Source organism: Argiope bruennichi, chromosome 4 (genome assembly GCF_947563725.1).
Source record: "Argiope bruennichi chromosome 4, qqArgBrue1.1, whole genome shotgun sequence".
Taxonomy (NCBI): domain Eukaryota; kingdom Metazoa; phylum Arthropoda; class Arachnida; order Araneae; family Araneidae; genus Argiope; species Argiope bruennichi.
Window position 1 is genome coordinate 20725007 of NC_079154.1, and position 16781 is coordinate 20741787.

At 31.4% G+C, this 16781-nt stretch overlaps 1 protein-coding gene across 1 annotated transcript in view; it reads right to left on the reverse strand.

The window, feature by feature from the left end:
• Positions 1-7619: 7619 nt before the first annotated feature.
• Positions 7620-16781, reverse strand: part of LOC129965357 (uncharacterized) — a 41365-nt gene continuing 32203 nt past the window's right edge. Inside the window, exon 8 of the mRNA XM_056079185.1 lies at positions 7620-14834. Coding sequence (XP_055935160.1) covers positions 8271-14834 — 6564 coding nt within the window. The 3' untranslated portion in view covers positions 7620-8270. The remainder of the gene's footprint in view (positions 14835-16781) is intronic.

The window sequence follows — 16781 nt, forward strand, 5'->3', positions numbered from 1 at the left end:
AATTCTAAAATAAGGAAAGGAAGAAGAAATTTTAATTTTTTTCTTCTTTCAAAACTGGTAATCTAGATCATGTTAAAAACAATCGGCTGAAGGTAGAAAATCACTTTTCAGTCCCAAACTTCTAAACAACTGCAACGACTGAAAAACTTTTAGTACAAAAGTTATTCGTCTTAATGAGATGCTTATTCCTTTAATTTGATTTATTTTTCTATCTCTTCAAAGGTAAGGAAGTTATGAGGAATTCAAACTTCATTTCTACACCTCGTTGAAGATAAATGTCCAATCTACGAAATCATCCGAATTTTTATTCTTCTAATAACATATCCCAGGTAAGTTAAAATCCATTCAAAATTACTCTAATTATCGTGCTAACAAGATAATATGTAGATATGTATATAACGCTTTGCCCATATTAACTTTTCAATGGAAGATGGTTTGGCATTCTTCATAATCAAAGAAGATTTGTAGAAATTTTTCAAAATTCTCGTCACGAGAACCTTTGTAATAAGGAATCTACTGAATAGCAAAGAATCAGAAATATCCTTTCTTTTTTTCTTCCTTTGTTGACAATTGTACATTTAATTACGAAAACAAAATGTAATTTCCTTAATTAATAAATTGGAATATCGATTTCATATTTCAAAGTAAATTATCTCTTAAATATTAATTATAAATTAAACCCAAATACGGTTTTGAAAGGAATCCACTGATTTAATTTTCGTTTAATAGGAATAAATAATAAAATCGATTAAGCATATTAAGACGAAATCTAAAAGAACAAAGCTGATAAATTTAAAAGCTTAATAGCACGCACATTTCCAAATTAGATTTGGCTTGTTTCAAAGCGGTACTAAATCGCACAAAATGGGCAGTAATAAAGGTTTCCATTTTTTTAAATATATATAATTATATATTTCGTTGCACCTTAGTGTGCGAATAGTCAATCATTTTTAAGTTTCTATTTTTTCTTTCGTTTCATTTTTTCTTGAATCTTAATGTGCTAATAGTCAAATCATTTTTTTTTTAAAATTTTAATATTGTAGCTGTTTTTCAGATGAAATATTTTTCACACACCCATCCAAAGTTTGAAAATAAAGAAGAAAATGAAGTTTAATTCATGGGGGGAAAATTTAACTAAAAGATCGCTTCACTAAAAAATTTTATCATTCACAAATAAATTTCTCAGTGTATCTACTTATTTAAAGCTTAATTACTTTTTTTTTTTCTCATTCAATAGCAATTTTATCTATATCCAACTGTAAATGCAGGAAAAATAATCTCAAAATTGCTTTTTAAATTAAAATGTAAACATAATTTGATGTCTTATAATTTTTTTTATTAAATGCTTACATACATGAAGCCAGAAACCTAACAGGAGAACCTCGCTGGAAACAGTGACATCCATATGTGATAGCATAGGACTAAATTAAATACGTAACCAGCATACTTTTAATATTATATTGTTGCTTATAGTTACAAAAGTGTGTGCGTGTACTGCAAATCATTGTCTGCTTAATTTCGTTTCGGTTGAAGCTAAAATCCAAAAAGGACAGGTAGTGGGAGCCCGTCTGGTTGGTGAATCGGTAACGTAAGTGGTACAGCTGTTGGGGGTATCAATAAGCACCGTGTCGAAGGTCATGACAGCATAAAACGAATTTAGAAAAACAACATCTACTACACTGGTGTACAAAATTGAAGCAACAGGTGCGTTTTTTTCCATAACTCCACGAGAAATCATTTGAGAGATTTAAACGATGGCGAAAGCAAAGTTAAGTAAAAATGAATACAGTGTATATAGTATGGAATCAAACAAAAAAAGGCTTTATTGAACTCATAGTACCACTATACATGGTTGTCTGTCCAATAGGAAGAACAAGTAGATGTTCCTTAGTATGGAATATGCCCTCCCCTTATTGCAATGGTTGCTTCGCACCATCTCTTCACACTCAGCACTAGATTGTCCAACAGTTCTTGATGTAAAGAGTGCCCATTCCTCAATCAGCATCTGTTTCAGTTGTTGTGTGTTCCTCGGAGGATGTAATCGTGCAGCAAGGCGTCTCGCTAAGCATCCCGCACATGTTCTGAGATTTAAATCAGGAGAGAATGCTGGCCAATTCCTTCGAGTGATATATTCACTTTCCAGTAGCTGCTGAACATCAGCAGTCAGGTGTGACCGTGCATTTTCATCCATAAAAACGAAGTCTGGTCCTATAGCACTTTGGAACAGACGCATATGGGGAAGGATTACCTCCTTACAATAGCGATCGCCAATTAAAGAAGCCCTGTCGAAAACGTGGAGCTCAGTCCGCCCTTCAGCATAATGCCTCCCCGACCACAACTCCAGAAACACCCTAGACATCTCTTTCCACGATGTTACTGGGATGAAACCATGTCCCAACCTTTTTCTAAATCAACTAACACTGAAATGACTCCCGTCCGTAAAGAGGACACGACTCCGTTGATGAGAAGTCCAGTTTTCGTGCTGGCCACAGTAAACCTATTGCTGTACACAGTTGCTGAGCAATGGCACTTGCTGACTAGATCGGTCTCTTTTCAACTGCAGTTGTTTTCCTAGGGCGGCCACCACTAACCTTTGTAACAACTATACCTATGGTTTGGAAGGCTTTCCAAGCGTGCGAAATGACACATATGTTGATTCCGAACTCTTCAGACTGGTCAAACTGCGCCCCTCCTTCAACTTTCCGATCATTCTTCCACATGTGAAGTCGTCTAGGTGATTTCTTCAAGCCATATTTCACAAAAAACTCACGTGCACTTGCAGCGAATGTCTTTAATTGCGCCTCCGTTCTTCCTTTTCTTGTAGTCTTGAGTTGCGTGCTCCGACTGTACGCGTTTTGCGTACACTCACGCCGCCTATGTTGTTTTGTTCCTGACATTTGCATACGCTCATCTTTTTATTGAATTGTGTGTTCATTGTTCTGATTGCAATAACCCCTTTTCTGCAATTTCATGGCTACCTGCTTAAAATTTACATTGTTGTTAAATTTTGCACACCAGTGTAGAAAGAACTGTGGAAGAAAAGCCAAACTCATTGGCAGAGACAAGCGGGTATTAAGGAGGATTGTAACCACCAGAAGGAAAACCACGGCAGCAAAAATGACTACTGAGTTGAAGGAACATCAACAGAACTCATTGTCGATCCATACAGTTCGAAGGGAATTGCATAAAAAAATATTTGAGGCAGAGCTGCGATTGCAAAGCTCCTTGTGACAGATGTAAATCAGAAAAGGCGAGTAAAGTGGTGCGAGGGCCGTAAAACCTGGATTTTGCATATCAAGGGCAACATGTCTTGTTTTTCGTTGAATCCAGTTTCTCCCTAATCCCCACCATGGGACGGGTTTACGTGTGGCGAATTCCAACAGAAACCCAGACTGCTTCCTTCCTACAATGAAGCATGTGGGTTGTTCCGTAATGGTTGGGAACCTCATCTCGTGGTTTGGAGTAGGTCCCGTTGTCACCTTACATGGACAGGTCACTAGCAATGGCTATGTCACTCTTTTGGCCGACCAACTGCATTCTATGGTGCAAGCATTGTTTCCGTCTGGAGATAGCACCTATCAACATAATTCCCCGTAGCCGAATTGTTCCATCATAGTTTCGGAAACATGAAGACTCAGTTATGAACCTTTCCTGGCCTGCCCAATCACCGGGCATGGACATCATAAAGCCCCAGTGGTCTATTTTGGAAGAGTGAGATACCGTTATCCTCCTTTTACGTCTCTACGGGAGTTAGATCAGTTTCAGCATGAGGAATGGTACAATATCCCACTTACTATTGCACAGAACTTGTAGATGTCCATTTCAAGGAGGATTCAAGCGGTTTTAACTGCCAAAGTCCTCCCACACCATATTAAGTGCCGAACACTTCTTTTTGTATTGGTTTTTCATTATTTTGGACAAACCCTGTAACTTCACGTCCATGATTCTACCAAATTGATAGACATTAATAACCCTTCGGGTGATATATTCACTTTCCAGTAGCTGCTGAACATCAGCAGTCAGGTGTGACCGTGCATTGTCATCCATAAAAACGACACATTTGCGTTGGATTCTCTTTAGGGCCGAAGGTCACATATACTTGCTTTGGTCTTCTAAATCAAAATGATTTTTATTAAATGGCGTTGCTATGTTTTTATAATTGATCCCATACATTAGTATCTTTCTGAGGTCAGATTGGGGTTGGGCAAATGCCTGTTAATCATTAGATTTTCGCAAATATAAATAGAAACACTTTGTTAATGTAAAGAGAAACGTGCTCAATTGAAGTGGTTGTTTTAATTTATATTCTCATCTGAGATAGGATGTTATTTCTAGCAAGGATTTTATTTCTTTCAGTGTTATTTGCGAAGTCATGGCTACAAGACCGCCTATCTTTACGGAAGGAGGAAGGTATGTAAATTTATAAATGATCAATCTAAGGATTTTTCTGATGACAGTAAGAAAATATTCCTTATTTATAAAAAGTAGATGATTAGAAACTTTTTTTTCTCCGTCGAAGTGAGATAAAAAACGAGACTATCTATAAATATAAATTACGTAATGTTGGTCTCCTCACAGACTTTACATTTTGAAAATTTTCATACGGTTTGAAGCATTAAATACTGCAATTTTTATGAAAAATGTTAAAATATTAATAGTAAGTATTTTTTTTTTTTTAATGTTATCAGGTGTTACGTCTATCATCGTGACGTAACACCTGATCGTATTGGATGACTTCCAGATACATTGCTCTGGAGAGGACATGGGTTTTATAGAAAAGAAGCTTCAAGATGCTATAAATAAAATACACAGTTGGGGGGAAATGAATGGTTTCACAATAACTCCACAGAAATCAGCTGCAATTCACTTTTGTAAAAGACGTGGAATTCACCCAGATCCTAAACTTAAATTGAACCACCAGACAATCCCTTTTGTCACTGAGATTACATTTTTAGGTTTAATTTTCGACTCTAAACTTACCTTTAAATCTCATATAAACTATCTAAAAAGAAAATGTACACTTTCGTTGAATTTATTAAAAATACTCTCTTGCACATGGTTTGGTGCAGAAGAAGATTGCCTTCTCAAAATTTATAGAGCTTTAATTCGATCCAAACTTGATTATGGAAGCATGATATACGGATCTGCAGTGAAATCTACACTGCGGCCCCTTGATACAAAACACAATCAAGCTTTACGATTATCAGTGGGTGCTTTTTGAACTACTCCAGTTTTAAGCCTCTATACTTTGTGTCACGAGCCCCCTTTGGAACTTAGATGACAAAGGCTTGCACTCAATCTGTTTTTTAAAATAAAAAGTGATGATGCCCATCCACTACATTACAAAATCATAAATCCAACTTATGGCCCATTATTCTCATTGAGACCCTCATTTATTCCTACTTTTGGATTTAGAATCGGGCAAGTTCTTAGTGATTTAAATATTGATGGTTTTCCAGTTCTTAATAAAACCGACGAATTCCCTCCATGGAAAAATACTAATTCAAAATTTATAGATGACTTCGAAAAATGGCAGAAAGCGACAACTCTAAACTTAGTGCTTCTATATATGTTTTATGACCACCGACAACAGTACTCTAGTTATGAACCTGATTTTACTGAAAGATCAAAAGCTGGTAAATGAGTGGGAGCAATGGTAGTTAACAGAAATAAAATAATTTCTGAGAGGTTTCATGAGTTTTGTTCCGTTTTTACATCTGAAATATATGCAATATCTGGCCTTAACGAAATAACAAGTTAGTAAATATAAGAAAATTATTTTATACACAGACTCAAAAAGCGTCATTGAGGCACTAGATTATTTCGCCATCCCTTAGTTGTCAAATGCGTGGAATGTTACTGTTTTTTTAATAGGAAAAGGAATAGATATTTTATTTTGTTGGATTCCTAGACATTTAGGAATTGTGGGTAATGAGAGGGCTGATAAAGCGGCAAAAACTCCAAGACTGACGCACGAAAATTTTGTTCCTCTAAGTGATGCTCTTCAAACGATAAAAAATATATTGGGGAAAAAAAATGGCAGAGTATATGGAATGAACAAACTCGTAATAAGTTGTTTGAAATTCATTCTTCAGTAAAGTCCTTTAAATATTATAACTTAAACCGAAAAAGATCCGTTATATTAAATCGACTTAGAACTGGACACACCAGATTGACTCATGAATATTTACTCAACTCAGAACCCCAACCTACATGTTCACATTGTCATTACTCTTTACCCATAAAGCATATACTCGTGGAATGTCCCAATTTAGACGGATCCATTTTGGTAGCAACAATGTAACTTTAAAAGACTTGTTGGGTGAGAAACCCAACCAAAATATTTTTTTATTCTTGCAAGATATGGAAATCGAAAAGCAAATTTGAGTTTTAAATTTTGACATCGTTTTTGTGCAGTTTTTTTTTTTTTTGTAATAAAATGAACGTTGGAATAAATCTTATGTTTGGCGCAGCATGGCCAAAAAATCAAACTATCATCGTAATGTCGATAATAATAAAATGTACTATATTTTTATAGTACTAAATATTAAGCATTTTTAATTCAGCTTTGAATCATGATTGAATAATATACATATTGTCACCTAATAATGTTTTTCATTTCTATGCTAGGAATACGTTTAAAAATTACTTTGTATATTTTTACAAAGTATAATGACATTTGGTTTAGCAGAAATAAGTACTCCTGCCCGTACGGACAGTTGGCGTTTTTGCTTGGCTCCGTTCTATGGAGCATTTCCTTCTACGCGCATCCGTCCCTAAGGCATTAAAGCAATATTATTTCAATTGTCTGGCCCACGCTCCAGTCATTGTGTAAATTAATCTTTCTAATTCTATGATATTATGGCGCTATTAAAAATGTAATTAGTGGTATTGTAATTTCGTTTTACAAATTCATTTTATAAACCACACAACTATTAAACAGATTCCTTCGTTTTCAGTTTTCAAAAAATTTTAAGGTAATAATGTACTCCATAGAAAGAAATTCAAATAAGTAAATTAATAATAAAAATTATTGAAATTCAAGAAAATGAACATGCCTTTAAAATTGTCATCAGTAAAGAAATTTTTTTTTTTCATTCTTAAATGATGTAAAATTCATTATTATGCAATAATACTTATGGAAATAATAGTAGAAAAACATCAATATTCATCTTAATTTTTAAGTAATTAAATTTTTTTAAAAATCTCTTCGAATAGCATATTTTTTACCTGGCGTGATATATATATGTCAAATTTGACAGTTATGGGCCAAATGGTCTGGCTTGTACTACACCAACATATGCATACACAGTCATCTTTATTATTAGTAGAGATTTATGAGCTTTTATTTAAAGTACATTATTAATTTTAAAATAAGGCAACATTTAAGTTATAAAAAATATGCTGGACCTATCCCTATGGTTTCAATAAATTAGTTGAAACTGATATTTCTATTTAAGCATAGGTTTAAATAAACATTATAACATAAATGTTTTGATACTAGACTTAGAGGCTGTAATTCTAGTTACATTGAAAAATTTAAAAATGTATTATTTATAAGAGAAGAAAGAATCATTGCTATTGCAAAAAAAAAAAAAAAAAAAAAAAAAAATCAAGACTATTTTCAAAACAAACTTTATTATTTACATATTGAAACACATATTTAATTCTATTTACAACACTGTAAACAGGTGAAGAAAAACATGCACAAACATAGTAGATTAAAAAAAAATGTAGAACATCTTTCAGAGAGTAAAAACTGCCCAAATTTTAAAGAAAGAATTTATATGATGTCTAAAACAGCATAATAAGATTTTTTTTTTTTTTAAATTCTTCTAATGGGAAGGAAAGAAAACGAAAAAAACTTTTACAAAATTTTAAAACAATGTAAAACATATAATACTGATAAATAGTTAAATTAAACTAACAAAAACTGTCAAGGAGATCTATAATAGAAAAAACAGGCTTTTAACATTTTCCACAGTTTAAAGCACTTGAGGTATCATTTAAATGCATTGAAGAAAATACATTTACACAATGAACAATTAAGACTCTACAAGCTTATCTGAAAGAACTGTATTTGTGCGTAGAAAAATATTAATAAAATATCTTACACTCTGTTTTTCTTTTTACATACAAAAATCAAAATATTAGTATAATTTTTTTATACACTTTTGATGACATTTAACAAAAAGCTCCCTTCTTGGTAAAATTTATACTTAACTATAAGATTAATCTCACAGTGCACATTTAGAAATCTAGAATGAAAATCACGACACTTCATTTTTTACAACACAGCATTTTTTGCAATTAGTTAATTCAGATGAGGATTCAAATGTCTTCTCCTCAACATTATTTGGTATTCTTTTTAACAGCACAGAAATCTCTGGCATTCGAAAATGGCCTTTCTCAATATCACTAGTCTTCAGCCTTTTTAACCTTACTACAGGTTTTTTGCAAATAAAATTAACATAAGAAAAATCTGGTTTTAATGTAGATACATTAAAAGAATTTAATGGGGAATTAAGACGGGTTAAAAGAACATATGGCTGCTTATTATCAATTAGAAATTGCTTAATGTCTTTAGGTTTCAAAGTTAAGAATGCATAGTTATTTTGCTCATTTCTTTTTTTATCGTTCAACAATAAGAGCATATTATTATTTGTTTCCTTAAGCAATTCTTTGTCCTTTTCCAAAAGATTAAAACTCGAATCAAGAGAGGGAGGATGGAAACTCCTCTTAGTGCATTTTGTTACCTTCTTGACTTGTTTACACTTCACAGAACTTTTGCCCGACTGATGGTCAATCACATTTGTATTTAAATCAGCATATTTCATGCTGTTAAATGAATTGCGTCCAGCCTGTACAGATCCTTCATATATTACATCTGGAGAGTTATCAATCTTATAGAAAACAGAATTCTGTTCATCTTTCAAAACTTTTATGATACATTTAGGGAGGGCAGCATTTTTACAAATTAAGTCTTTATCAAGAATATTAGAAATTGCATTAAAAGACCTAAGTTTTTTATTTGGAAAATTTCTTTTACTTTTTTTCTCGTAAGAGCATAGAGAAGGGACTATTTTATTACGTTTTCTTTTAATAATATTAGCTCTTTTCTTAAATTTAAAATCTGAAGAAATTTGGCTTGTCATGCAAGAAGACTCGGTACTTTGAGATGTCTTTAATTGTTTTTGCTCAATGTTAGAGCTCAATTCAGACAATGAAGATTTGGGTTCAGTACTAGAAGGTACATCAAGTGCTGCATCCTTATAGCTTATACTATTGTCTTCTTCACTATATTTATTTGGCGAGGATTCTGCAGAGGCAGATGCTGAATCACAGTCAAAAGCAGAATGAAGGTACAGTGGTGGTGGAGATAATTTATCAACATTTGAATCTTCTCTGAATTTAGAAATTTGTTCCTTCAAATGAGGAACATTATGGATTAATTTTAAGTGACTTGATAAGGTTTCCTCAGAGTGGCAAACTTCTTTGCACAATATACATGATTTGGGAAAGTTCTCTGAATTCTTTATATTTGAAGTACCAAACTGATCAGAAATTTCATCAAGAATTGCGATTTCTTTTCTTTCACACAACTCTGGCATGGTTAAATTCTTTTTACTGCCGTCTGAATTAACAGAATATGGAGATGCTTTTACTTCTGATATGGAAGATATCGTGCTTTTATCACATTTGCTCCTGCCATTTTCAAAGTTAAGAGATGAATTTTCACAACTGTTTATAAAAGTCAACATATCATTGACAGTTTGCTCTATTTCTAGCTGGAAAGATGGCTGTTTTTGGGAAATTGAAATGCCTAATTTGTCTTCAGTGTTTCCTTTTAAAGAATCTTCATCATTACTTAACAGAAGAGATTTCTTTAATTGTTTCTTCTTTGATAGTTGACTACAAATAGCAGCCTTTACAAGTTCACCATAGGATTCAGTACCATCTTTACCACTAGAAATGAAATTTTGTCCAAAATCTTTGGCAGGAGAAGAGTTTACTACTTCTGATTTACTAACATAGATTTCTTTTTGGTTGAATGAAGAATCATTAAAATGTTCTATAGACAGATTATTAGATTTGGATTTCATAACAGATTCTATTAGGCATTCCTCACTCAAGGAAAGATCTTTGAAAGTATCAACCGAAGATAAAGCAGAAGAGTCTTCATTCAGGAAACTTAAATTTTCATTGATTTTTGAATCTTTATCAGTTAAAACATCTGGATATGTGCATGAAGTATTTGAGGAGAAAGAAAATGGTTCTTGATTATCAACAATGTGAGCTCCTGCTGAGGAAACTGTAACAACATTATCAGTGGGACAAGAAACATCACTAGTTGTAAGGTTATGATATGGAAAACAATAAAAATCTGATCTTTCAAGATCTATTTCTGAGCTCTGGACATCTTCATCTGTTTTAAATTTTTCAGTGACTAGTAGCGATTGAAAATCATATTCAGGCACCAAGTTCGGCATGTCTTTCTCATCAGATTCAGAAACATTTGGGGAAGAATTTGATCCTGAATCTATCCTCTTAGTCAACAATGAAACAGACTCATCATTTTTAAAACATTGCTTTTTATCTATATCTGGTCTCTTGGTCACTGATAAAGTAGATTCATTGTTTTCAATGGATTGCTTTTCATCGACAACACTTTTTGTACTAACTACTGATTTATGAACATCATAAGCTTCTGATAACTGTGTTTGGGAATCTAAATTCGGTTTCAATTTAATGAAATTATTAGTGCAAGTTTGAGAATTATTAACTCTTGAATTAGGAGAAGTTGCATCAAACTGGATGCTTTTAGGCAAAACTGTTAATGATGATTCATCAGCTACCCGAGCAATCCGAGTTAAATTTAACTCGCTATTGCTCTGGATTATTTCTTCACAATAATTTACCATTGAATTATGACCATTTTTAATATTTTGATAATCCTGAACTGAGATTGGATATTGTGCATTCTGATTATTTGAATTTTCTGAAGGTGAGCTTGATAGTTGCATTTCCATATCTATTAATCTTGTACAATTATCAACAGGTTTCACAAACGAGAGTTCACTACTTGCTTTTCTTTTCGATTTTTTATTACAGTGACTATTACTTTTAGCACTAGACACACCATTAAACGGAATAGAATTTATTTGTTTCTGATTTGAATTAAAATATGGTACAGAAACTAGACTTTTATAATTATCTTGTAGATCTTGCTGATTAGGAGAAGGACAGTCACTGGTTATGACAACTTCTTTACTTGCAACAGAAATGGATGAATATAATTCATTTGAGGAAGCATGACATTTCAAAGTGTCACTGATTGGTAAAGACAATTCTCTTTCAAAATTTAATTGCTCATTTTTTAATAAAGTTGAATGGCAAATTTTTATATGCTTTTTCACAGAGCTTTGATTGAATAATTTTTCAGAAGAAATAGAACATAAAGATTTGTTAGGTTTCAAAGATTCATCATCTTTAAATACTTCCTTATTATGCTTTTCATCTCCATTGCTTTCACAAACACTATCAGGTCTTGATTTTTCATATTTATTATTTCCTTTATTTTTTGAAGTCTTATTTCTGGCAGAAAGTTTATTCATTTCATCGAAATCTTGCAACAGATCAGAAATTAAACAATCAGTTTTTGAAGAATTATTACTATTGCCTGACAATGATAGTAAACTTGCACCAGGGTCAATGATTTTTGTAACAAAATCATAAGACACAGAAGAAGGATCTTCATTCGAAATTGAATTTTGGACCAAATCTCTATCATTTTGAGGACTTTTCTTTGCATTAGAAACAAATGAAAAGGTATCATATCTTTCATAAATTTTTTGAGGTAGATTGTTAGCATTTACCTCATGAGAATCTGTTTTAAAACTATTCAACAAATCGGGTAATTCACTTTTTTTAAAAGATTTTTTGAAACTTTCACTAACTGAACTAGATGCATGGCTCTTTTTTGATAGCATTTTCTCAGTAGACACAATATCGTACTCATCAACTGAAGTATTATTAAAAAGATGACATACTGATTTTGGCGAAAGATTGCACTTATTTTTTTCAGGAACTTCAAAACAAAGTGGATTATTGAAGTTTCCAGAGCATATCTGATCAGAAGGCAAAACATGATTAGTCTGGGAAAATGAAATGTCTTTATCAGAATTGAATTGATTTAAATTCAAAGGTGGCAGACCAGATTTTGATTTTGACACTTGAGGTCCTTGCACTTCTTGTTCAAAAACACTTTCTTTATTATTAGAAGAATTGCAGAATAAATTGTTTTCTTCTATTAGCTCACTACTCTCAAGCGTAAGAGCATTCTTTTGAGTCTCACTAGGCTGATTTTCATATTCAGATGATTTATTAATCAGATGCTCATTGTTCAGGTGTTTTATTAATGATGACTTTGTTGGAAAATTTTGGTTACAGTAACCATCATTATGAAACCACCTACATTTATATCTAGAAAGACGAAGCACTGATTTTGTAGAAAGATGGCATTTATCATTTTTGTCTTGTTGGTCCAAGTCTTCAGGACAAGTTTGATTAGTAGGCAAAGCACACTTAATCTGGGATAATGAAATGTCTTTATCAGAATTGAACTGCTTGAGAGAATTCATATCATTCTCTATTTTTTCGAAATTATGATTTAAATTCAAAGATGTTAGATCAGATTTTGATACTGACACTTGCATTTCTTCTTGAACAAAAGCACTTTTTTTATTATTAGAAGAATTACAGAATGAATTGTTTTCTTCCATTTGCCGATTTCTTTCAAATGCAGGAATGTTCTCTGCTTTATATTCTGAAACATTTTTAACCCCATGTTCAATTTGCATATGTTTTAATAATGCTGCCTCTGATGTAAAACACTGATAACAATAATTATTGTTTTCAGACCACCTGCATTTAAATTTCAAAAGATGTTCAGTTCTCAAGTGCTTTACTAATAATAATTTGGATGGAAAATTTTGTTTACAACTATTCTCATTCTCAAACCAGCTGCACTGATATTTTGTAGTTGTTTTAGGTTTTTGATTAAATGCATTTCGTAGTCTTGAATTAAATCCCTTTTCTTTCAAAGCTGTAACAGTAGGATTTTCTAGTACTTCAAAGTTCAAGCTGCCAGCAGACGATTCTTTCACACCATCGGAAACGGAAAGGAACGGATATTTCTGCTCTTGCTGTACAATCCTATTACTGCTATTGCAAGAAGATTTTTTAATATTCGAACCTTCACATTTATTACTAGAATTTAAAGCATCAGAAGTTGACAAGCAAGTATTAGTGTCAATGTCTTCTTGCAATATGGCAGCAGTAAAATCTTGATTCTTCTCGGGAGTTGGTGAAGAGATGGTTACTTGTCCAGGGAGAGATTGGTTTGACAAATTCTCAGACATTTTGACATGATCACCAGATTGATCTTTCAAATGTTCTTTTCTATAATGTGTTCTTATATAATTTTTTGAATAAACTTTCGCACAGAAAATACATATCTCTCTAGGGCCTTTCTTTTTACTTGTAGGAGTTTCATATTCGGTTACTTGAGTATCCAATTTTGGGGGAATATTCATATTATTTTCCCTATTACAGCTAGAATTTGAATGTAGTTTTGTTTTTCCTTTTTGAAGAGGCCTATACACTTCTTTAGAAACATTATCAGGTGAATAAGAATCAAAATCAAAGATTTCAGTTGAATTTACTAGTGCATCAGAGTTGTATGGTGTAAAAATTAGCCCTGCCTCATTTCTTTTATCAGTTTCAGAATCATTTGGTGATTCCAAATCATTATAAACCATTTTATCTCCACTAATATGAGGATGATAAATATTAATATGCTGTTGCAAATCAATGTCTACTTTTCTTTTGCATATCGGACAGATTAGAGCACTCTTCTGTTGTTGACTAGAAATATTTTGAAATGTTCCAATTTCATCTAAATCTTGTAAATTAGACATATGATTTGATTGTTCCAAAGGTTTAACTGTTTTAAATATCTCATATGAACCTTTTAATTTTTCAGAAATCTGTTTGTCTACAGTAACTGATTCATTATTTGTAATATTACTTGGCTGGAAACTGGATGTTTCAGATTTTTCAGGTTTATATTCTTTAAAATTTGTCATATCTTTTTCTGGCTTATCATTACTCAGTAGATCTAAACTGAGGTTACTATACCAAGATTTTATGTCTCTATTTTCATTACTCAAATTTTCCATATAAAGTTGTTTGTCATCGGTCATATCATAACTTAATTCATTTCCTTCACAAATTGCACTCAAATCTGAAGAAATATTTCTAGAAAAATCAACATCCTTTAGCATATCTGACAAACTCTGTGATTTAGAATTGTTACAAGGTGATTCACTGGTATTTATGGGATGGGAAATACCAGTATTTTCAAATGATCCTTCTATAGATTTATCAAAATTAGGGTCTATAAAATCTAATAAACTACTTATAAATTGATCTGTATTTTGAGAGTTTTCAATATCCAAAACATTATTACAATCATTGTGAATATTGTTGTCCAGTGACATACGATTTTCATTTTGTGAATCATAATTTATATTTATTGTCTCAGACACAGAAAATGAAGTTTCTTTATTTAGAATCTGGTTTTGAATGTTGTAGTTTGTATCATTAAATAATTCGTCTCGATGAATACTCTCCACATGTGTTTTAATCAGTGAAGCAGGAAAAGAAAATGAACAGAAATTACACATTTTTTGAGGCTCCTCAGTTTCAGTTTGCTGCTGCATTTTCTTGGACACTTCAAAACAATTATCATCAGGTGAGATCCCATCAGTAACCTGAAAACAATAGCATTATACTTTAGACAAAATGTTATTGAATTGTAGTAAACATCCAATAGCATCCCAACTTAAATTTTTTAATAAAATATATCTGACCTCAAAATTTATTTTTCAAAGACTATAGCTGATTTAATAAATCAGTCACCTAACAAAATAATGTGGCACAAATTATTGTAATACAGAATAAAAAAGAGGAATAAAACCAACTATTTTTAGAGAATATTAATTAGATTAAATTTTGAAGTTAATACATCTGATACAAATTAAAATTCTCTAACCAATTATGTACAAAAAAAAAAAAAAAAGGTAATGTATAGCAAATGTGAAACTTCCAGATGCTTGAAAGATATATGAATGAACTACATAAACATTATGCAAATGATTTACATTTCTTTTAGAGAAATGGGAAAACAGAATTCTTACAAGATTTCTAAAACATTTATGGGGGAAAAAAAGAGGAAGGAAACACATAACAAAAGAATATTACATAGATTTTAATTTATAATTTTAATGAAATTTCTGTTCTCTTTCAGATGAGCTTAACTTTTTTAAACAAAGGGATTACAAGTAATCAAAAAATATTAGCTATCAACAACATTGGTATAACAGTTCAGAAAACAGAGAATATAAAGAAAATTACACAAAAGGTTGTTGTGAATAGATGGTGCTTATCATTATAGAAAATAAATTTAAATAAAATAATCAACTCACCTGAAAAAATGGAGATGAAAAAGGATCTTACAAATGCCTTATGATCTGTGTATCCATCTGTTTTCACTTGATTTGAACAAGTTGTTAGCCTAAAATTATTATTGCCTTAATTTTTTAGCTTTTACAAAAATAAAATTTACAGGCTTAATTTTGATTAACATATAGTTTCAATTTTTTTTTCTTTAGATAAAAATTAAATGCAGTGACCTATACAGATGGGTACACAAATTGATCACTAGTGCTGAAATACATTCCTTTATTAGGACATATATTTAGAATCTATCTTAGGATCAAGATCAATAAGACCTCAAGATCAATTTAGGAAAGAATTGAATAGTCTGAAGCAAAATCATAAATTTCAACTTCCTGTCTCCGTTACAAAAACAATATAACCATAATTTTAAATAAAACCATTTATTTACAAATCATCTATTCTTATAGTCTAAAATTTTTTATTACTAGAATTTTTAGTAAAATAATAAAAGTTTTATTAAACATATTTATATGTTAAAATTGGTTAGAGTTATTATTTTCATTTCAATGGGAGAAGATTAATTCATTAATAATACTGAGAAATAATTCAGTGCCTAAAATTTTCCAGAATCGTACTTTTCATGGTCTGCAAAGAATAACAAGTTATAAATTAATTCTCCGATACAATTGTACCCTTATCAGAATGAATATTAAGAATGTATTTCAGCAATAGATATTGGCTTACTATCTGCATAGGACAAACCAATATTTATTTCAAATTATTTTTAATTTAAAAAGAAATAAAAACACAGAAAGCATTGAAAAAAGAAGGAGGGGAGGGGATTGAACAAAGAAATTTATCATCCAATATTCAGCTACTTGAACAAAAACACTGTATTTCATTCTTACTACGATTTTATATAGCAATTTGTAGACCAAATATATGATGCAACTTTGAACATATTTTTAAATTAATTATAACACACTAATACTAAGTAAGAAAAATCATATATTTATCAATACAAATACAAATAATTTTATTTTATAGAAAAGTGATTTCTTATATTGAGGGTAATAATAATTAGAATCTAAAAAAATATTTGGAAATCAAATTCAAAAATAGGAGAAAGATAAAAATTTAATAGATAACAGTATCTATAAAACATAAGAAAAATTGTTAGAAGCAAACATGCAAGACCACACTCTGAAATTTACAAAAACAAAATCTTTTATCTTAATTTGATGGAAATTACGACAAAA